At 41.5% G+C, this 22,399-nt stretch overlaps 2 protein-coding genes across 2 annotated transcripts in view; both read left to right on the top strand. All coding sequences in view use genetic code 11, as the record gives it.

Moving 5' to 3' along the window:
- Nucleotides 1–51: 51 nt before the first annotated feature.
- Nucleotides 52–10,806, top strand: EGR_02334 (F-box/LRR-repeat protein; the record flags this gene model as incomplete). Its single annotated transcript, XM_024491583.1, has 7 exons — nt 52–64; nt 491–710; nt 965–1,427; nt 5,304–5,741; nt 7,544–7,894; nt 9,697–10,173; nt 10,246–10,806. 7 exons carry the CDS (start codon nt 52–54, stop codon nt 10,804–10,806), a joined length of 2,523 nt encoding a protein of 840 aa, XP_024354089.1.
- Nucleotides 10,807–13,085: 2,279 nt separating this feature from the next.
- EGR_02335 (hypothetical protein) overlaps nt 13,086–22,399 on the top strand; it is a gene marked incomplete at both ends in the record, with an annotated part of 28,014 nt that continues 18,700 nt past the window's right edge. The window contains 7 exons of the mRNA XM_024491584.1: nt 13,086–13,355; nt 13,655–13,758; nt 15,097–15,200; nt 15,849–15,947; nt 17,053–17,271; nt 19,754–20,010; nt 21,988–22,245. Coding sequence (XP_024354090.1) covers nt 13,086–13,355; nt 13,655–13,758; nt 15,097–15,200; nt 15,849–15,947; nt 17,053–17,271; nt 19,754–20,010; nt 21,988–22,245 — 1,311 coding nt within the window. The remainder of the gene's footprint in view (nt 13,356–13,654; nt 13,759–15,096; nt 15,201–15,848; nt 15,948–17,052; nt 17,272–19,753; nt 20,011–21,987; nt 22,246–22,399) is intronic.

Genomic DNA, 22,399 nt, shown 5'->3' on the forward strand with positions numbered 1-22,399 from the left:
ATAAAATCTATCTGAAAAAATGTAAATTTTACTTCAGTGACCATTTGCTAAATGGACACTTTAGGTTCGCGATGTCTATCAAGAAACTGATAAGATTGGTAGTTTAGTCGGCGCATACTAAAGTGGATGTGGTTAGTCGGGTCCTTTTTTGAGTTCGCTTTACTTAGGGGTGACTTTTAGTGCCAGTGCTTCTCTGAGAATCTGCTATATTTATACACACATCTTATTTTTTCTAAGATTTTTTCGCGGTAATCATTGCCTCCTAGATAATGTTTCTTCCCGTTCTTGTAGCTTTCTCACCATGATTCTGAAGTGGCCCAAGCACTCATCTGGTCTTTGCAATAACTTAATCACTATTCACATCGTACATGGGTCGATAGTGGTTATCTTTTTTGTAAAATTAGAATGCTGGCACCATTTTTCTGTACTGTGTAGCGCTGAATCCATATTTTTTGATTTTTCAACAGTTTGCTTGTTTTATAAACTATAGGATGGAGTAAGGACCACAATTGGGCTTACATGCCCAAGTTGGTACTGGTGAAGATTTTCGCTTACCTGCCATGGCGGGATCGTGCTCACGCTGCACTTGTCTGTAAACGGTGGCTTAATGCATTTTGTTCTCCTGAAGTTTGGCGCGCATTCACCTATCATCCACCAGCTCAAGGGTTACCGAGGCTGCAGTATGATCTGAAAACCTATTACCTTAGCAAGTAACTATGCTTCTGTTTAGATTTCGTTTTTGTTAACTGTTGTTTGCTTACATTCCTGAATGTTCCTTCAGTTACTTATCTTGATGTATTTTTGGAGCTCTTAAGTCTCCAATGGTCGGTTTGTCATTCACGCGAAACCGATTACTAATCACATCTACTTTTGAGGTCGATTCTCAATTTCGAAACGCATTTAGAAACCATATTATAAATATTGTCGATAATATGCAACCTACTTCCGTTTTTCCGCCGTGAAGAGGAATTCGCAACATCGGTTGGCACATCCAGTACCTTCGCTTTCCCGAGACAGGTGACTATTTCATGCTTAACCGCGTGCTCTCCTTGATCGCGGAGTTTTTCGAAGCCCATCCTAGCCCACACAAATTCTCGGCCAACTCGGTTGTCTCAACGGAGATTCTCTTCCCCGCTTTGGCTGCTCTAGAGGCTGCTCTATCACCCTCGTCCTCCTCTTCCTCTCTCTCCCCACCGGAACACCGAAAATCATCTCTTGCTTCTCCTGCAGCGGCTATAGACCATTCGAACGAGGAGACAGAGAAGTCGGCTCAACAAGAAGTGACGGAGAAGATTCCCTTGAGTATGCTTGCTGAGGCTGTTTTTGGCGACCCGGATTTAGAAAATTCGATAAAGCTCGCCATGAAGCTTCAGCAGAGAGAGTATGAACGTGACTCGTCTTCATCGGACTCAAGCAGTTCCTTGGAGGTTGGTTGCGTTGGTGTCTTTTTTTCTTCATAATCATTTGCTTCTATTCATTCTTATTTGTTTTTACAACGTGAACTTAACTTTATTGCCCATTCATTATGGGAATGTATTTACATTTTTCATGCTTATCAGCGACTAAAGAAGTTATTTCGGTAATTATCCATTGTAGTTCGTTGCATCGGTCAAGTTACCTTTGCGATTTACTTTCCAATCACGAGTCCCTAATCGCTAGACTTTTTTCCCTGATTTTAATCTACTGAGCAATTTTCTTAGTATATTTTAAAATTAATGCGAAAAAAGTTTCCCACTAATAGAAGATAAGATGGATTTGGGTACCACTCAATATTATGAAGCTAAAACACTTACTCTTTCGGAAATATTGAACCTGTAGCACCATGAGAGTTGAACACCTACGCATGGTGAATTGTAGCAGTTCCTGTCTCGGGTACTGGCCTGTTTTTTTTCCATCTAAATTGAGTCGCTAGATCTAAGTCAGTTACCAGAAACTGCTTTAATATTGGCTGATATTTGTTATTTTGGATGCGGTTTTTCGCTGCCCATAAACATTTGTTTATTTGCAACCCTTTTTGTAATTTGCATTAGTTCTATAAGTTCCACTCATTTTTCGAGAATAATCTCAACTAGCTGTTGTTGTTGTAGGTGATCATTCGCACTCTCAATCAAAATTAAGTGCATTTGAGCGATCTGCTTTAGATAATAGAAACAAAAGTAAATCACTTATTGTTTTACTATTCCTCCAGTGGATGAATTCTCTGCACTTTGCTCATTATTGTTTTTACCTTCATGACCGTCTAGGCTCATATTCTGTTTTGGTTTAAGGTTTAGATTTAGGTACGGAAATTCTGCAGCCGTTTTTGTCGTTTTCAGGACTTTTTTGCCTTCTAAATAGTAGCGACTCGCACACATCCGCCGGGCCTTCCTTGTAAAAAAAGATTAGTCATATTGCAGAAAACAGATGATCTTTATTATATCATGACCTACATATGGATTCACCTTTTCAAAAGTCGGGGTTTTAATTTGTGGTCGCATGCTAGGCTGAGAAACAAGGTAAGTAGAAGTCGTTGCAGGAGGATAAAAGCGCGGGCTTTACAATGGTTAACTGAGTAGTGTTCTTTTGAATGGTTTCAAGTCCTTATCCTTACAGCGGTATGGAACGATAGTTTTGCTTTAAACCTTTACACCGAGCGGGAAGCATTCCTTCTTCCCTTTTTAGTTGTAATTTGAAAACTCAAATTGGTTTTCATAAATTTGGCGTCGGGTTTTACCCGATCCCTTGAACCTTCGATTGCCTCTAAACGGCAGGCCTCTTGCCTAGATTTTTGTACTAACTCAAATTGTAATTAGCTCTGACGGTGAAACCTTGCCGTAAATGTGATGACATCTCAAAAATCGTACCAGACATTTCCTTTTTTTAGTTTACCGGCACACTGGGTAATTTTGCTAGTAGGTAGTCGTGCAAATGTATCCATGTGCTAATTAGTAAAAGGGACTTTTTTCGGGTTTCTGAATTAACACTACCTTTTACATTCAGGTGCGGCGCCTTTTTAATATGGATATTTAATATAACTTCGTCATGAATATTTTGATGAGTTGCGGTATGAATTTCTCCGCAGGGCAATGAAGAATCTTCCTACATTGCAACTGTGCACACCGGACAAGTTTTTTTTTTTCAAATTTTTCATGTCCATAAGGCGGTTAAATGGATAGGACGAATTAGGAACAACCAATCCTGGAAGTCGCAGTCAATCTATTAGCATTATATCGAAAAGATACTAATCTGAAGCCATGATACGCACATTGTCGAGTCAGTGTGGGGAAATTCGCTCTCCCATTCTTTTGTTTTTGGTGAAATTACTGGAGAGTGGCGAAACTCTAACTATTCATTATTATTAAAACATTACTTTACTTGGTTCTATGTGCTAATACAACCAATTTTTTTGAATATGGGCCTATCCACTATGTATTTTAGCTCACATTTTATTAATGTTCTTCTAACTGTTGTAGTTAATAGGGAACGGCTGCACCATTAACTAACCAATAGTATTAGGTAAAAATTCGATATTTTAATCCTAATAATTCTTTGTGAATTATTAGCTTACTGGACTGCAAATTCCCCACGCCAGGCTCATTTTTTTCTGCTATGAGGCAGGTGGGCACGACCTAATAGTTAGACGTTATCAAAAGTTGTAACTTTCGTGAAAACTCATCCATGGATCTTGTGTAAATAGAGGCAAGGGTCGGGAGTTCATGTGGCAACCAGTACTCGGCCTTGGGCATCATGTGTACGAAGTGGGGTGCGTTGCTTGGGTACCCACAAAAAGTCCACGCTCTGGCGTGCAATCGAGGTGTCTAGTTCAAGGGCGCAGACGTGCACCGTCTGTTGCCTCGCATTTTTGTCCGATTTGCACTGTGACAAGAGCAATGAGCGGGTCAAGGCCAACTAGCAACAGTGCACGATCGAGCATAAGATCGTTTAGCAATGGTTTTGCGGAGTTACTTTTTTGGTTTTTGGCCTTATTGAAGTTAAGTATATTCAGATGTTCTGATTAAAATGCTCTCATATACGTGTAGTCACTACGATTTGTAGAGGCACAGTATTCTTTAGTCTTTTTTTGGATATATGCCGGTGCTATTTAAAGTCACCAAATGGCATCCTGATTAAAAATGGGACTTCTCGCCATAAGATTAAATTTTTAGCAAAAATACTTTAGGTATTTTATCCTAAATCGTAAACTGAGATAACAGTTTTATTTTCTAACTCAAAGGTGTACCTTTTTTGCAAATCACACTGAAGTCAATTTCATATTCTAAATTTGATAGGGGCAATATATTTAGCGTGTAAAATGGTGTATTTTTAGAGGAAACATTTCCCTTATCCATAGTAAAATAAAGCACGCTAGGTAATTCTGGGCTCGTTATGCCCCAGTGGGAAATCCCACAATTTTGTAAAGATTTCACAATTCACAGTATTGCCGATGCCATTATCGAATATTATTCTTAAACTTCTAATTTTTAACATTTACCACTTTAATAAGATTTTGGTCTACGAGCGTCACAAATGTTTACGATTCGCGGTGCTCTATTTCACTTGAATTTGGTCTTTTGGTGTCTTTGGTTCATGAAAGTCTACTTACCTTGCATCCATTACCAGCGCAAATAAGTGGGAATCCATTTGATTTGATATTCTTATAAGAACTTTTAAAAGCGTAGGTACAACTTGTGATTGGAGTTTATTCATATAATTTCATCACGTTACCACGATGCCTCTTCCATTGCACTAGTCTTCTGACAAGCTTTTCTTCAAATCTTCATTTGTGGTTTAAACTGTGCTCTCTCTTAAGAACTCTAGAATTTGAGGGGATTATAGCTGATGGTTTCTTTGAGTTGCAAGTTCACAAGTTTATGTTGGTTCAACTCCCTTCAACACTCAATAGTACTTGCCTTCTTCAGTCTATAAATTAACACTTTGTTAGTAGGCGAAGTCATGCCTATCTCCCACAGTGACTGCCTATATTTATAATCAAATTCCTTCCTACTGTCAGCTAATAGCGCAAACTTTTTTTCACGGTTTTTTGAACGATTTGTTTGTCATTTTTTAGCCACAGTGCTTTTTTAATGCTAGGCACTATTGCTTCTTGGTCCAAGTGCACTAATCAGCACTTTTATTTAATGGTTGTGACTCCAAATCGAATGGTCACGATAGGGCTCAATAACTCTCATTCAGTCCTAGATACGTGCCACGGATACAACTTATTTTCATTTTCGGAGTGCTGGCAACCATTGGCAGAAGCACAACTCTGCGCATTTGCTAGATCAGTCACTGTATTACCTTCGTTTGCTTATTTTACGCCACAGAGTGGGATTGGCATCAGTTCTCACTCGCGCACCGACGCGTCCTTGCAGCTCTCAAGCTCGGTGCCGATCCGCTTCCAGTTTCGCAGTGTCTCCACCACCACACCGCCATCAACGTCGGCGATGACGGGCGCGGGTCAGGCAGGTACACGGGGTCGTCGGTACCAGCGCAGCGTGAGTTGCAAGTTTCCCTGCACTTATAAGCGACTGCCCTACCCTCCGGACACCTCCAATCTTCCGCCACCCTGTGTGCGAGCATTCTCCCTTGATTTTCACGCCGAATTTGACGAGGCCTCGGGCGTCGTCTATGGAAGCGGCGGCGCACTCTTCGCTACCATCGTTCGTGTCCTCTCCCAACTCAAGTGTCTCCGTGCTCTCTATCTTCGCAACCTCTTTCTCTCCCAGTCCGACGCTCGCCAACTTCTAATCGAGGTCTCCACCGTACGTCGCCTCTTTCTTTTTTCGTCTCATGCGGTGGTATCGCAATGAATTGCTTGCAAATATAGGAACCCTTAGTCGTATTTTCTTACATTTTCACTACCTTTTACTCTTTTGATCAAACATGTTCGGTATAGCTTTACTAAGATCAATTTGAGACTAGTTCGAATGTTTGCTGCTTTTCTTTTTGTGATCTGAAAAGGATGACTATGATTCTGTAGTACCATAACATTTTTGATAGCGATACTTTTTCTTGGGACAATAGCGTAGCGGAAAGATGGCTCCAACTTCGACTCATCTCCTGTGCTTCAACTACTATCATCTTTCGATATGGAAGCCTGATATTGACGGCTTATTTCAAGTTATTTGAGACAACTTACTGTGGTTTTCGTTGTTCACTCTTAATAGTCTTTAAATCCTAACATTTATAAATACAGATCGTTTTGCTAACATCATGCACTGGTTTCTTTTATCGTAAATGGCAAAACCCACTTTTCCACATTAGCACTAATAATCGTGGATATGAAAAATGGCTCTGCACTCTAAATCTAGCTTAAGTCTATCAGGTAAAGAGACGCCTCGTTGGTGATGATGTTACTTTTTTAATGACCTTATTTGCAGTAGTTTTGTCATTTTTCCCCTCTACCTCCAGTTTTATATCCCTGTATTGGAAGAATTGGCTTTTGGAAGGCATTATATAGTGTTGAAACGTGAAATTATTACAATGATCTGAGTTTAATGGGTACTAGATATTTGTCCCCTTGGGGATTGATAGACTTCTCTAGGTCCCGAGGTTTGTCCAATCCGACCACTTGCTGCCTAGAAATGTATCCAAACGAACATGTTGTATATATTTTTCAAAGCATGAATAGGGTGACTTTTCATTCTACGTTACCCATTTGCATCCTCTGGGAACAAGCCGTAGTTGTGTAGAATTAACAAATAATCCTGAATGCAGGTTTTGACTTCGGCACTAATATTCGCGTCGTGCGATGGCATAGTAGTCTACGATATCTGAAACAGTCTGCAATCTTGTTGGTGGGTCTGTTGTCTTGAAGCTGAGATATACTACAAGTCTTAAAACTATCTTTCCTCCTCTGTGGCCTCATGCTGTCATACGAGGTAGTGGTTTTCACAGTTTTGTCTTAACTTTCTACAGCTGAAAGAACAATTGTATTCTTTTGACGCCCTTCTTCAAACACCCACGAATCTCTACATTTTCTTGTGAAATTTTTTTTATTATTGACGGGTCTGATCAACAGCGGAAACTGTCTTTCTGTCGTCCTAACATATTTTGATCAATGGCTACAAATTCATTCCAAATTATTTCCTGTTCACATTTGAGTAAGGCGTAGTCATAACGTTGGAGCACCAACAAATCATGATTACGTTCTATTTTTTTTCCTGATATGGCAAAGCGGAAATATTATTGAATAACTTAGTTTACAAACTTTTATGCCTATTTTTCCTTTTTTTCAAAATTCCGGAAATAAATCATGATACTTTATTCATTTTCAGCAAGACATAGGTGTTTGCGGGGTGCATAGTTGCTTTACAAGTTCGTACTTTTGCTTCCACCCTCATAACTGGTATGGAGGATTGTTTCATCGCGCTAAATTGATTAAACACCAATAATTCTAAACTGTACGTGGCTTAAAATATAATTAAGTTGAATGAGTAAACGTACAAATGTCCATGAAAAATAAGTACACATGTTTCTTCAACTTTCCATGCAGATGCAAAACTCATAAGTGGAGCTGACGCAAGGAATACCGAATGAGTTCCTCTGCCTTGCCCTTTCACAGGTCGCCGGTCCCACATTGGAGAGGGCCAGTCTCTTGCACGTATGCAAAATCACTCATGAGCGTCCGGCGCAAGAAACAACCAGTCAGAGCGAAGTCCCCATTCAAGGCCGCTTCGATCTTGCCTCGACCACGGCTGCCGACACCTCCCACGACGATGATCGATATTGGTATCTGCGTGACCCACGATGGTTAGGTGCGAGGCCCCGTCTGCTGGGCTGGAATCCGCTGGCCGACCTTTTCGCCCTCTTTCCCAACCTCAGCCGCCTGGAGATCGCCCTGACTCAACTCACTGGACCCATGCTCCTACGTCTCATCTACCAGACACAACTCTCCGTACTCATATTGACTCAGGTGAGGACTCGTTTCTGACCTCTTCACGGTGTAAGGCATTAGCAATTCCCGCTTTCATTATCGTAAAAAACTTGACAGCTGGGTAGGGTGTTTGCATCTAGCGTCTTTTAGACAGTTATTTGCTTTGTCTGTGAAGGTCACAAATGCCAATAAGAGTGGTTTGCCATCGTCCCTTGTTCATAACATTGGACAGGTGGATATGAGCATTGCAAATCCCACAGGATTACGTCTTGAATATGTATTTTTCTTCTTTAACAAAATTCAGTCATTTTGCATGCTGCTGATTGAAATTTCGACTCTTTAGGCCACACCATCATGTGCCCATCATTGTTAGATATATTGACCGGGTTTGAAGGATAAAAAACAAATTTTAACGGATGTGATCCATGGTTTTACAATTGTAATAGCTGATCTGCTAAGGGTGGGACTATCCATGGACAATTCGCAACAATTGGTCTATTTAATTTTGTTCTAGAAAGCTGATAATTTTGCGGCCTTAGATGGACTAATACCAGAACTGAAAATAAGTTTGTGATAGGCAGTTTGCATTTGACAAACATTAAATTATGTAATGTAAGAGCATAGCATGACTTGTGAAAACAAATATACTGCATGGCAATACCAAAAGAGTAAGGAAGGCAAGACTGCAGAAATCTTTTCACATGCATGCAAGAACTGTTTTCATTTTAGAATTGTCCATGCTATTTTTCTCCTCTCGTGTTTAACGCATGGCATGTCTTTCCCATTTCAGCTTGCATGATCGGGTGAGTACCTGTGCTTCATATTTTCATCTTCTGCACGTTGTGTATTGTTTCATTTTCCTGTCGACTTTCTCCAATAAAACAATACAAATGGCGTTTCCTTTCATACTGGCATTTATAAATTGGCATTAGTTCATCTATCAGATTGTATGCCTTTCTGTTAATCTTGATAATGTTTTTTTTTATCCAGTGATCATTGTTAATTAAACACCAATCTACTTCTACGAGATGTTGAGGGAATCTCCTTTTTGTTTTCTTGAGTCCATTGGAACCTGAATTTGTGCTGCTAGTTTCCAGTACAGTGCTTTGGTAACATGGGGCAAACCTTGCTGTTTAAACAACAAACGAGGGTGAATCTCAAAGTTCTTTTGCAGAACTCTAGCATTTTTCCAATGACCTCCTTATCAACGCAGGACGCAGCATTCCGAGCTCGCTTTGAACTTGGCATGCGCGCCACTTTTTGACCTTAGGAACAGTCTACACTGCCGTTAGAAAGGTCACGTCACTGCCTAATGCCTGCAGCAATCCATACTTTGCATGGTCAGTCATGTAAATAACCTCTCAAAATGATTGTGTGGAGTACCCACACCCGTATACTGTGGGGTGAAGAGGGCATACATTCATGTGTGTTGCATACGTTATCGCTTGCGCTTTAGGCAATTGGGTTGCAAATTTGTATTTGATATCTTTGCCTTAGTTCCTTGGACATATTGCCATGGCGTCAGTGGAACGCTTACTAAACTGAAAGCTATAGAAGCGTAGAAAAGTTATGCGAACTGCTAGCGTATTAACGATGTAGGAAGTGCAGAAAAGTTTATTGTGATGATTTTTGGGGCAAGGATATTGAAAGCCTACTATGCCATTGAATTCAATTGATCTAAGCAATGATTAATGCATAGGATAGTTTCTGGTGCCTTTATTTCCAGTCACAATAATTTTAATAGTGCAAAATGAGGGCAGAATCTACAATTACTGCGTGTCTTACGATTTCACGGATGCAAGTAAAATCTATGTTAACAGTGTCCTTTGATTTAAATACAGACGGATTTATCACCACGTTGGATGGAATACATCCACGGGGAGGGGTTGGTGACACTACAGAGCGTGGAGGGGAGCCACAGTGGCATGGAAGTGAGAACAAAGCATACCACCGATGAATACTACGTTGATTGGGGCGCGGACGTGCCAATAGCGCGTCATGGCGCGCCGCCGGAGCATCGTAGCGCGACGCTTGGCGGCACTGCCGACTTCTGGCGGCCCGTAGCGTCCGAATTCTGGCACCAGGCGGTATGCATGCGGCCCACACTGCGCGTCCACGTGCGCCTCCGCTTCCTGTACTCCCGCGCCTCATCTGACCTCTGCGTTCTCGCTCTCCCCGCTCTTCCTGCGCCTCTTGTTTCCATCGTCTGTGTCTTCGGATCCGGAGACCAGACTGCCACCTACAGGCTCTTTGAACGCTCCATCCCTTCCATCACTCAGTACGCCAGTACCCTCACTGACATTGTCCTTCTTACCGAGGTAGTTATTTCCAACTTAAATGCTATCAGTAGGGGGAGTTAATTCAGTGACAAGCAGAGTTGTGTCTTTCAGTTGGACCTGGGAGCAGTGGAGACCGAGGAGAGGGAGAAGGAGCAGATGGCTCGTCTAAGTGGAAGGCGTCTTTGCTTCAGTTATCAAAGCCGTCAAAAAGGGCCTCAAATCACCTCGACGCAGGACATTTTGCCACAGCCACTGGACGATCAGTTACTGCGCCTTCTCTCTGCATGTCCAAATGTCTCCTCTCTGAGCATTGGCGGACGACTCCTCAACATTCATCTTACCACGGCCAGCCAAATCTGCCGACTCCTCGTGAAGGCGGCTCGTGCCAGGCCGAGGAGCGGTGGGCATGCGCAGAAACCCCCTCCTCCGGTGTTGCACTTCGACGTGGGCTCGATACGCCTTAGCGGACCCATCCCGCAGTCCGCGACTGAGCGCGACTCCAGTGTATTTCTCGAGCTGATGCGCGACTGTCGGGGCAAGGAGGTGGAATTACTTGTAGCGAAGGAGCGCGCTGCAGAATGTCTAATTGCTGCCGCCCTCGGCAGTCCGCGGTGGCACTTCATGCAGACCGATGAGTTTCGACGTCATGTTTTAAACTATGCTGCTGTCTAGCTTTGCGTATGCACAAACTTGCACCCTCGCACACGCACATACTCATGTCCACTTGCTTACTTTCTTTTCATACCAGTTCATTAACACCTCCATCAATATCTTTGCTTTTGTTTGTCACCGTTTTTGATGACCCTATGATATATTCATTGATGATGTGCATATGTTGAGCTTGAATTTTTCGTCGAGTAGTTACTTCACCCACAAGTTAGCGATTCAGTGGCAAAAATTGTTACCGTAGAATAGGGGTTGGCCTATGGAAATAGTCAGGTTGTCAGATTCTGTTAAGACTGAATAGACGTTGGAATAATTGGGTTTTCTTCATTAAGCACAAACGGCTGTAATAACTGTGGGTATGGGTATCCGTACGATGTCCAGAACATTTAATCTCGGCAGATAATTGGTAGATATGTAAACTCCACTGAGTAGTTATGAATGCTGAAGTAGTTCACCACTGTGGCCGAATAGTCTGGAGCAATAACAGCTCGTACAATGCTTAAATATGTGTCGAAGTCTCGAATGAAGAAATGAGGTGTGTGGTATGGTATGGTCCCATATCACTTCCAGTACATCGTTTCATTTGAAGATTTGTTTTCTGAAAAAGCGTTGGATTTACAAAGAAAAGGTTTCTCAGCATGTTGTGGTGCTTTAGTTTTTCGTGTAGCTATGCATCTAGCTACGCGGGCAACTTAGTCTACTCAGGTTGTGCTTCCACTGTGGCATGGTCTTTGGGACATGCTAATGTCCTCCTACCTCCTTTGTAATGTGTTTTTATTATGTATTAGTAATACTTGTTCTTCTTTTACTACTCTTGCCTGTTACAACCGCATTGAAAACTTGGAACGCCCTATTGTTGGTACAGTAGAATCTGATCCACCAGCACACTTCTGATTTCAGTGACTGAATGCAAAACCTTAACTTCACAGAAGGGCATCTGTTGAGGATAAGCGAGTCCTTTAATAATCCTAATAAATAAGTTTAAAGTGAGAACTGGCTTTGATAATTACCCCAACCGCGCATGCTGCAGGAAGACTACAAATAACTGTAGCCACGCTAGACCAACCATTTGAAAAGCCTAGTATGCACCTGTTCACGGTTCCCATTTGAAGATGCTAATCAAGTGAGCAAGCGATGTCGCCTCCACATTCCTACTGCCTGAAAGGAGACCAGATAATTGGGTGGACAGCATTAACATGAGAACAAAGTGATAAAGAGAAATAGATTCGAAACAATTGTCTCGCAAAGCCACTTTAAATCACGCATCTTGTTGCACTACTTTGCCATTAGGCTAGTCCAGTGCACGAGTTGCCTTTGTTGTGGAGCATCATCCAGGCTTGAGCGACACGAATTCAGAGCACTTCCTCTCCCCAAAATGGTTCAAAATGGGACACAACTAGAGATACGATGGATTTGCACAGAGGCATCGGTGACGTTGGTGTTAAACGCCTTCGTGCATGTAAGGAAGGTAAATAAGCAGTTTCTGATTCGGGGGGTTTTTATTAAGCCCAAATCACATTCCGGCGTTTGACGCTGAAGAATGGCCAAGGAAAGCGTCGAGGATGACCCTCAAAAGAAGTAGAGAGTTTCCAGTGGCTTGATATTTTACTCAATCTTCTGCCGAGATATACGAAAACAGCACTATTTGCAGATTTAATATCCATTCTGCGGCGTGGCCTTCAGCATGCTAACGGTTTCCCGGCACTTATGCAGGCTGGTCATGTGTTTTCCACTTCTTCTTCTACTTATTACGACTTCTGGGAAGACATGGCGTGATGTAAAGCGTCCAAGACACTGCCACATCAAGGGGCTGTAGTTTGGGGTTTTTCGAGAAGAAAACTTTGTACGCTTAAAGAACTGATGGGAGTTGAGAATCCTCGGACGATAACTGGTCCTAAGGCAGCCAAATAGTACTCACACTGAAATTGTAAATGACTAAAAGATAACTGATAATCCAATTTGATTAAAATAAATTATTAAAACAAAATGAACTGTGGTGAATACGCGTCCCACTTTTAAGGCTACAACTTCAGGTATACATAGAGAAGGCTTACACTATAGGTGCTCCATTAGGCACTATAATTTTCTTGATAAAAAGGTCAAATCATCATTTAACACTTTTTTCAATGAAAATAATCCCCAAAAAATTCGACCTTGAAACCTATGTGACCTTGAGGCCTTTGTCAATTTACCGTACAAGAGTTGGGTTTTCGGCCCCTTACTCTGGCCTTTAGCCTGCTAACGTGGACTGGTAGTGATGGCCATTTTCTGTCGTTCTTCTCAAAATGAATGCAGTAAACACGGTTAATTATGAACCAATTGAGAACTACTTTGACAAATTTTGCGTGTCCACAACCTTTGAAGGAATTGTTACAGCCTTCGAAAGGCTGTGTGATGCGGCGAATTTAGGGAGCCTACCAGGCAGTGGTCAATTCTACAAGGAGTTGCGTCGAAGACTTTCTTTTTACTGGAAGGCGGAAGCTCTTTTTACGATCTTAGATGTCCGCTTTGGTGAAAGGATATATGGAGGCCAAACTATTTGCCGTAATATTCAGGTAACCATCGTAAAACGGTAAACTTAATGAATGCCTTAAATTAAAAGTCGAAAACTACAATTATTTTAAGTGCTTAAATGCACATGTGCCTGCAATTCAGTGTTTCTAAATGGCCGTCAGTACAATGGGCGCTCAAATATCTTTGGCATAATGGTGTATATAACCATTATTTCACTTCACTTTCGATGTCCAATATTTCTTAGGCCGCTTTATATTATTTTTCGAGTCTCATTTGTAAATATAGTTTAATCTCTACTTTCTTCTTGACGCAGCTTATAACGTTAGAATCTTTTTTGAAGGTTCTTGTCGTCGGCTGTGGTCCCTGCGGATTGCGTTGCGCTATAGAACTAGCGCTCTTAGGAGCAAATGTAGTGATTATCGATAAAAGAACATCTTTCTCAAGGTAAGCGAACGAATACTTTATTTAGCGTCTACATTTAAATTAATTTTTCGATATTTTTGCCTTCCTTAATTAACAAATGTATCTACTCAATCACTAATGTCTTTTTCACTTGAAAGTTAGATAGACTTGCCAAATCTGAAGCGAGTGTTAATGAACCACTTAATTATTGGTAGCGCAAGACGAGATTGGCGAAACTTTCGTTTTATTATGTTTGAGATTACGAATAAGTCGAGAAATGAATTCTCAGCACAGGCATTTTTTATATTGGCTTTTCCTTTGAAAAAAGTTGAACTGGCTATTCACTAAAGGTTGATAATCTTGATCTGTTAGGTTTATTTCATATTGCAGAGTTTTGGTTATAAAGTCGGGAAACGTGGCCGTTCAAGTTGACTGGTTTTATGGTGGAGTACTTCATTCACCAGTTTATGCGTGCTCTCTACGCACGTTCCAAGATTTAACTGTCAAAATACACGAAAACTTGAGTCAAATTATGTATCCTTTCTGCCATTTCTATAACTGATAATCATGCGTAGTGAATTGGATATCGGATATCGCTTTATGTTGGTGCGAACGATTCTTTTTGAGCACAATTGTCCTGACTGCAAAACTTTTCATTTAAATGTTTCTACAACCTCATGAGCTTAGGATAGGCAGAATAACAGGCACTTATTATTGCATTGCCTTTATCGAGTATCCAACTTTTGTCGTGTCTTCGCTGACCTCTCGCGACTCATGTCAATGACAATGCGTTTTTTAGATTTCTCGTATTTGAACTATCACCACGCTTCATTGTGTGTAAATTGGCCGTATTGGCTCGTCATGGGCGGGAATTGTTTTTTCAGTTATCTCACCAATTAATGAAATAAACTGTAGGAATTAGGTCTCCTCTTTGTACACGGATTCGAAGCCGCGACCGAGGATGCCTTTCACACTTCGTCGCTTTTAACGGGGTCCCTATTTTTTTCGTCTGAGGTTCAAGACTTCTGGGACCTTTCAAGACTCAAAATGTTTACTTTCATTTACATTCCATTCCAAAAGGGTGATCGTTTGTCAATCGTGAAGGTGATTTTCTTTTGCATATTAATTCACGTAACCTTGATGGCCGCGTGCAACCTCACTACTTTGCTAATGCGAAAGGAGCTAGCTTTCGTCGCGTAACGGTCGAATATCCTGGTTTTATAATGCATGAGCCTTCATTAAACCGTGCTAGAAGAATTGAAGGCTTCGCAGGTTCTCAAACGATAAATTTTATTTTCTGTAAATGATTTACATAAAGACATCAGAATTGAGGTGAAGGGTTTATGGAAAGACGAATGAGGGGTCCATTTCATTCCTAAGGAACAATGTACTCCACCTCTGGCCCTACCTGATAAGTGACTTGAAGTCCCTGGGAGCAAAGTCGTTTTTCGGGAAGTTCTGCGCTGGCTCAATCGACCATATAAGTAAGTTGTATGCTTTCTCATTTCCTTCTCTCATCAAGTTTCTTCTTCCAATCCGTTTTTAGGCTTATACATAACTGTCCTACGGTGTAATCATGGACACTTTATTTGACTTGAATTCCATTAGTGTATTCTAGTAGCCTGACCGTGTAGGAAGTCCTACCTTAACTAGTTTTATATCCTATTTTGAATCATGCCCATTTGACTCAGAAAAAGTTGGTTGTGGATTTATAAAATCCGTTTCGGACCCTTAAATTACTTCGCTTTTGCTATTTCTTACTTTTAGTAAATTCCTGTTATTTCTTTTCAATTTAGGGCAAAGGTTTACGCTATTAATGCTAGTTGTATTTTATCGTACTTCTCTGCTAACACAACTAATGAATAATTTTTATGCAGTTATATCAGTCGTAACAATAAGGGTTTTTCATTCCCTTTTCCAACGTGAAGTGTTGGATCAAAGTCTTCGCTCTTACAGAGGAAGTACCCCCTTTTCTACCAACTCTGTGTGTGTGTGCTATTGCAGCATAAATAACAGCCTTTTCTCATTTCGATGATATCAAATGCACTTATGCTGAGGGGAAAATCTTAGCCTTGGTATGCTTACGCCTAAGAACATAAGACAGACGTGTTTTATGGCACTTTTTCCTTTAGGTATCCGTACGCTGCAATGCATTCTTCTTAAAGTGGCCCTCCTCTTCGGTGTTCAAGTTGTCTCCGGCGTTGAATTCCACAAGCTCATTCAACCCTCGGGTAATGGCTTTACATTCACTTTAATCTCACCTCCTCGGCTCAAAATTTGCGTGTAGCGTCCATTTGTGGCGTTTTCTTTGAAGGAAACCTGGCTCCTTTTCTATCCAATCTCCAAGCCACACTATGTCTAATCCCAATCCATTCTTATCTTCCAACTGGGGGAGCAAATGTCTATTTTACGTTGCCATCAAAATTGTTTTATCCTGCTTACAGTTATCAAATAAGTAATTTATTTCATGCGTAATAATGACAGTACTCTTTGAAATTATCTTGAAGTTCCACATAAGTTTTTTGTTCGCTATTATTTCGTTTCGCCTATCATTTTAATCATTTTGCGCCTTCCTTGTCCGTCTTTGCACGGGACCCGAGATATTCCGAATGTGAATCTCGATTCCTGGAACTTGAATACTCTCCTAGCAGTTTTGCTGTCTGATGCTTCCCAGCCCAATAGCAGTCGAAATGATTGAAGCATTGAATCCACTTCTGAGTTTAGTGTAGACTAGCTAAAGTTTTGACCATTCGCAATGTTTGTATCAGAGGAATCGCGCTTTCTTTACATAATGATTTCGAAACAAAACTTTTTTTTTTGGTCTTTAGATCAAGTAAACTCTTTCTGATTCCATTAAGCTAGTTTTCATACTCAGTTGTCATCTGTTCAACCTTTGGTTCCTTGGAGCGCTGCTGAAGTTTGATATAAGCAAACAAGTAGCTTAGGTTGAGTTCACACCTTCTACGAATTCATTCCGTTTGTACCTATTTTATCATTTCAGGTGCCTATCTAGAAGATTTGAGTTATTCGGTTTTGCAAGTTGGTAGTGAATGAACTGATTAAAGCCTTCAAGACTTGTACCGCTAGGATAAAGCCATTTAGGTAGTCTATATGACCCCTTTGTAGCTCATACATTCGTACAATCTAAGAAGCTAAAATGGTTGGTTTTCAGTTGGATTGCATGATTCATGCGTAATTATTTAGGGCATTCCCGATATACATTGCCATCTCCTCCTCCCGCTCTGGCCAGTTTACTCGGACCTCAATACTCATCGGAGGTGGTGTATAGTAGACTATGTGCTCTAAGTTCCCTTATTGCTTCCCCTTTTCATGGAGACGACACCGAGGAGTCTGATGTCTGCAGTGGCGAAAATGGGTCAAAGACGCCAAGATGCAGAGGCGAGCGTCCCCTGAGGGATCTCTTTACTCTCTACGAGGGCAAGCGGCGGGCGCGTTACGGCTGGAGGGTGGAGGTGGCGCCTAGCCACGAGGCTCTATCCACCTTTGAGTTCAACGCTATCATCGATGCCACCGGCAAATCCAGTTGCTGTCTCAGTACGTCTCTCTTTTCTATCCCTTTGCCTTGCTCCGCGTTTTTCTTTTTGTGTTAGTTATCTTGTAATGTCATGTTATTCCCTATACCAAAAAAAACTCGTTGGACTACGTATTGAAGGGTTACATGCTTTATCTATTATTTCTTGTGTACTTTTTGTGTTTTTGGAGCGACAATGTGCTTGTGCGCAGAAGCTTCCGCTGTATTGGATGTTTCTTGCCTATATTTATACTTTAAAATAGCTTAACAGTGATGTCGTCAGAGTGGCATTTTTGGGGCGTCAACTGCGTAATTGAAGTCCATATACACCTCCCACTCTCTAAATTTTTTATGTGGTGGCATATTTAAAGGTCTCTCTGCTGGTAATGTTTTGCGTTCCTTTCAGTTATTGTATTTCGCTACTTGCCCTAGTAATGTTCAAATTCCTAAGCTCCTCACGGAAAGGGTACCGAGATGATGTGACAAATTTGCGTTACAGCGAGGAAGTTTCCATTCCCAAATTTTGTTGAAATCACTTACCATATGCTTTGTTGGGAGCTGGGACTAAACACTGGGCAACGTTTTATGGCAGGTTTATCTGATATCAATCGTGTTTTGCAGGAGGCCTTTGTCCAAGGGTGAAACCTATCTCAATGGCTTGTTTCATTAAGGTGCCTTGTTAGCTTTTTCATTCTGGCTACCTCCCTCTCCGCCATCCCTTTTTTAAAGCCACCGTTTTAATGAAAACATTGCAGAGAGATGTTTTTTTTTCCCAACATTGCCACTGATATGGCTAACCGAAGGCAATGTTAGGTCACTGGCCAGAAATAACCGTGATGGGATGATGTCGAAGGACTGGAGACTGAAAATTTGGTCAGTGCTGCAGACATCTTGTGTGGTAGCCTTAATGCAGTTGTAGACTAAACATATCGCATGGTAACGTGCAACGCGAAATGGCATTTAGTGCATTTCATGCATGGTCATTTATTGTGTATTAGCTCGAAAAAGTAACCAGAACGTGGGCTCTTTTTGAAACAGCAGAAAGTTTGATCGTACGTGATGCGTACTATTGGGATTTTATCCCATAGTCCTATCTTACATACTACAATACGTTTAAATAGGTGAATACACGTAGTTAGTAGTAATTAATCGTTCACGGCTCGTTAGTGTCCATCCTCAATAGATGTGAGTTGTTTTTGCCTCTAACTATGGAATACGATCCCACTTGGCGCGTGGTTCACTCCATTGGCCTTCCCAGAGGTCGTTACCGCCATTACTTCCGGCCAGCAGCACGGATTAATTTACTGAGTCAGTGTTGGGAAGTTTATGGCTTACTCTGCTTGTACAAAAGGCATCAGTACTAGCAACTGAAATGTAACTTCACCTTGAATTTGTACGTTGTTTCTATACAACGCTGTGACCCTTTTAGAGGAAGCCGTCGTTAGTCTAATTTGCAAGTGTGTATCACCGTCGCGTTCGGGTGTCCAGACTTCTGTGGGATGTTTATGGGGGCATACTTTGCCGGTGTGTGGGTATGTATGTATGTATGAGTGTGTGGAGGCGCGTACCCCTGGCTGAGTCACCAGAGTCCGGCTCATAAATTTGAACGCTTAGTCGTGTCCCTGCGTGGGTGGGTGTGCGCATGTGCCTGTCCCGTTAGATTCCAGTTTCCGGTCTCACGCTTGAGACATTATTCGTGTCGGGCTCTTCCAAAACGCCTGAGAAATTCCGCATTTTCCTCCCTCATTTCTCGCGAGTGATTCATTTCATTGGAAGTCTTCTTCACCTGGTAACCTAGTGGCTGAAATTGTTGTATCGATATCTATTCTGTCTTGTCTAAAAATGCAATCCCTTTTTCGAGATAATGGAACGATTCGAATTCACAAATAGGCATGGTGGCTTTGTCTGATGATGATGGCTTGGTGGATGAGTCGTTAATTCCGGCCTGTTTTGAGGCCAAGCAAAAAGCGCTCTCTTGATATATTTTAGCGCGACTTACACGATTGTTCTCCTATTTTCAACTTCAAATAACCTCATTTTTTCCTCCAAAACGACCGTTTTAAATTAACGTTTTCTACCTGACGGTTATCTTGCTTTGACTCAGCTCTTCCTTATTGTCTAAGTCAATGTCACCGAAATTGTAAAAATTTAGGACTGGAGATTGTATGAACCCGGAGGGAGAGTTTTAGTTCAAGTTGTGCATATTTCTGGTTCACACTCTCCTTGTGTAAACCAAGATGAATCATCTCCCAGCACGGCACGGTCGTTTTATTGAATTCACCGAGGTAGGCGATTTAGTTTACTCTTTATTGTCAAATTAAACTCCAAAAAGTTACAGGTGTGATGATCTTTCAGTTTTGAGTTGTAGCTAGTGAACCGGAAAACCTTATGACTATTCTACCTATTTACAGTTGATAAAAAAAGGTGATGGGTGTCCTTGAGAAGAGAAAGGGATGACTTAATCATCCCCCAATTACGATGAATTGTTTTTTTTCTACCCAATAGACTTTCCACGCAGAGCTCTCCGCTGTCGTCTGGCCATCGCGATCACCATGAATTTTATCAACTACGGCTATGTGGAGGAGGCCCATGTGGAGGAGATTTCCGGTGTGGGCAGCATCTTCAATCAGCCCTACTTCGCACAGATCTCCAAAACGCTGGGCATTGAGCTGGAGAATTTGGTCTACTACAAAGACGAGACGCACTACATCGTCATGACGATTAAGAAGAGGTCTCTTCTTACCAAAGGCGTCTTAATTAAGGTGCGTTTCCTCACCACCTCCCCATTTTTCGCGCACACATGCTCCGTGCCCTTTTTGCCATTTTTCGGGAAACGTTAATCTGGTTCTGCTTCAGTAAGAGACTGTTTACGGATCTGTCCAATTGTGCTTTCAGTAGAGGTCGTATATCTAAATACGTTTTTCTTTAATATGAGAAATCCTTCACCTAGAAGGACATCATATAACAGTTTAATTGCTCACACTTTGGACCTGACACAAGGATTCTATGGTGTATGCAAGACAATGGGTGTATTTTATCGCCACAGATGTTCCTTATTTCTTTGATCCTGGTTGCAGTATTCTTGCCTATTTTAAGCCGCCTGATGATTTCCCAAGCAAGGGTGAATTTTTACATGTGAAGATTCAGTTAAAAGATAAAGTGTATTTCACTTCTAGTACTTTAAGATGTACTAGTACTAGTCCATCTCAGCATATAGTGCTTGTCCAAAACCCCCCTGTTCTTTACTTGTGAACTTTCATCCTACAATCGGTGTTTTCACAATAAAGGAAAGCTAAAAAAAATAATATGCATAAAATCCTGAAAGGGTGCAGAGGTATGTTTGAGTTCTCCATGTTGTTAGTGTCCCATAACCACTCCCTGATGACCTAACTACCACCAATAATTAATTTTCCTAATTGGATCGTTTGAGTTTTCTCCTCGTGATTCTTCCCGGTTCACATCAGTGACCACCCTCTGCACTGAAAGGTCCATCAACTGGTCATTTGCCTGTGTACTTTTGCATGTTTTCACACCGAATCAGTTCAAGAAACCACCCCAAATCTTCTTTTTAAAGTACTTATCATCTTAATTTATGCTTAAATTTTAAATCAACAATTCGTGTTCGGACAGCGACACTATCTGCGGCCCCTTAGTGGTAAAAAATGCCTTGTTTAGTCTTTGTGATGCGCACTTCTGGTAATCATTGGAATTTCGTCACCTGATACCGCTCCTACCATTACTTTTTTGCAGCATCTCCTAGATGATTTCCAAAATCTACGTTAGAGACTAGGGCTGGAACAGTCCTCCAAGTACTTGTTAGGTGTTTGGATCATTCACAATCTATTAACGATTGCTACCTCAATTTTGAAACATTTCCTTTTCCATGAAAGCCTTCTTTTTTAATGGTCACCACTGCTGGAAGCTGACTCATGCCATGGTAGCAAAAGCCATCATTGAAACACGAGTGTTCTTAACATGCCCTTTAGATGAGTGGCGCGGTTTCATCACTTAGTCACCTTGCGCAGAAGGCGTATTTCCAAGGTTCCACCTTGAGCACGTGAGGCATTTCTTTTTCCTATTGACACTATTTATAATCCTACGTAATCTAAATTTTTAATAAACTGACATCTTTTCCTTTCTGTTACTCGCCCGAACCCAATGCTGGAAATTGCGTCGACCTGCCGACTCTGTGGTTGTATTTATCGCTCACACTGCAAGGCAACCGTTGTTCACAAGGTCTGGGTTATAAGTTCCATTATTATTAATGATGGCAAGGTAGAGGTTATTTACAACCCACCGTTCAAGATCAACACCTTCGAATCAAATTATTGAAATTGGATGTATTCGGAATTAATTTGGAAGTCATTTATAGGTTTCGTTTCTATTCAGTGATCTTTTTTGTAATTGGTTGGTTACTGTTTTCGGCCAATTTTCTTATTAAAATATCTCAGAAGTACGGATATTTTTCAACAGATTTTCTCGTCGGGAAAAGTAGACTTGATGCTAACGTTTGCTTCTCTAGTAATGCACATAAAACAACTACTAATCCTTAGCACAGATTGTACTTGTCTAAGATGTATCATATTTGTGCAATTATTACTGAGATACTTTCAAATAGTCTTGATTAGGGAGCACGAATGGAAACTTGGTGAATTGAACCCACTAGCTTCTCAACTCCTCCACTGCTGCTATGAGCTTGTCAATAGCGGTATAAATTCCCGTCTTTCTTGTGCACTTAGGACCTGGAAGACCCGGTAAAGCTTTTGAGCGCAGAGAACGTAAACTTCTCCGCACTGGAGCAGTTGGCACGAGAGGTGGCGACTTTCGTAACTCGAGGTGGTCTGCGCCGCCTCGACTTTGCGTTGAACTCGCGCGGACAGCCCGACGTGGCGGTTTTTGATTTTACTAGCCTCAGCGCTGCCCAGTACGCCTGCCGAGTTGTCGATCGTAAGGGTCGTCCTCTCTGTCAATGTCTCGTTGGCGATGCTCTTCTTGAGGTAAGGATCCACCATTATCCCGTCCTCCTCTCTCCCACCACCCCCATTTATCCATCCAGGAGTATACTTTCTGTCGTAATCGTCATTGAGCTCTGCAGCGCTCCCCTCTTTCCGATGATGCTTTTATCACATCGTTGCTTAAGACTCCGAATTC

The sequence above is a fragment of the Echinococcus granulosus genome (assembly GCF_000524195.1).
Source record: "Echinococcus granulosus chromosome Unknown EG_S00010, whole genome shotgun sequence".
In the NCBI taxonomy this organism is placed as follows: domain Eukaryota; kingdom Metazoa; phylum Platyhelminthes; class Cestoda; order Cyclophyllidea; family Taeniidae; genus Echinococcus; species Echinococcus granulosus.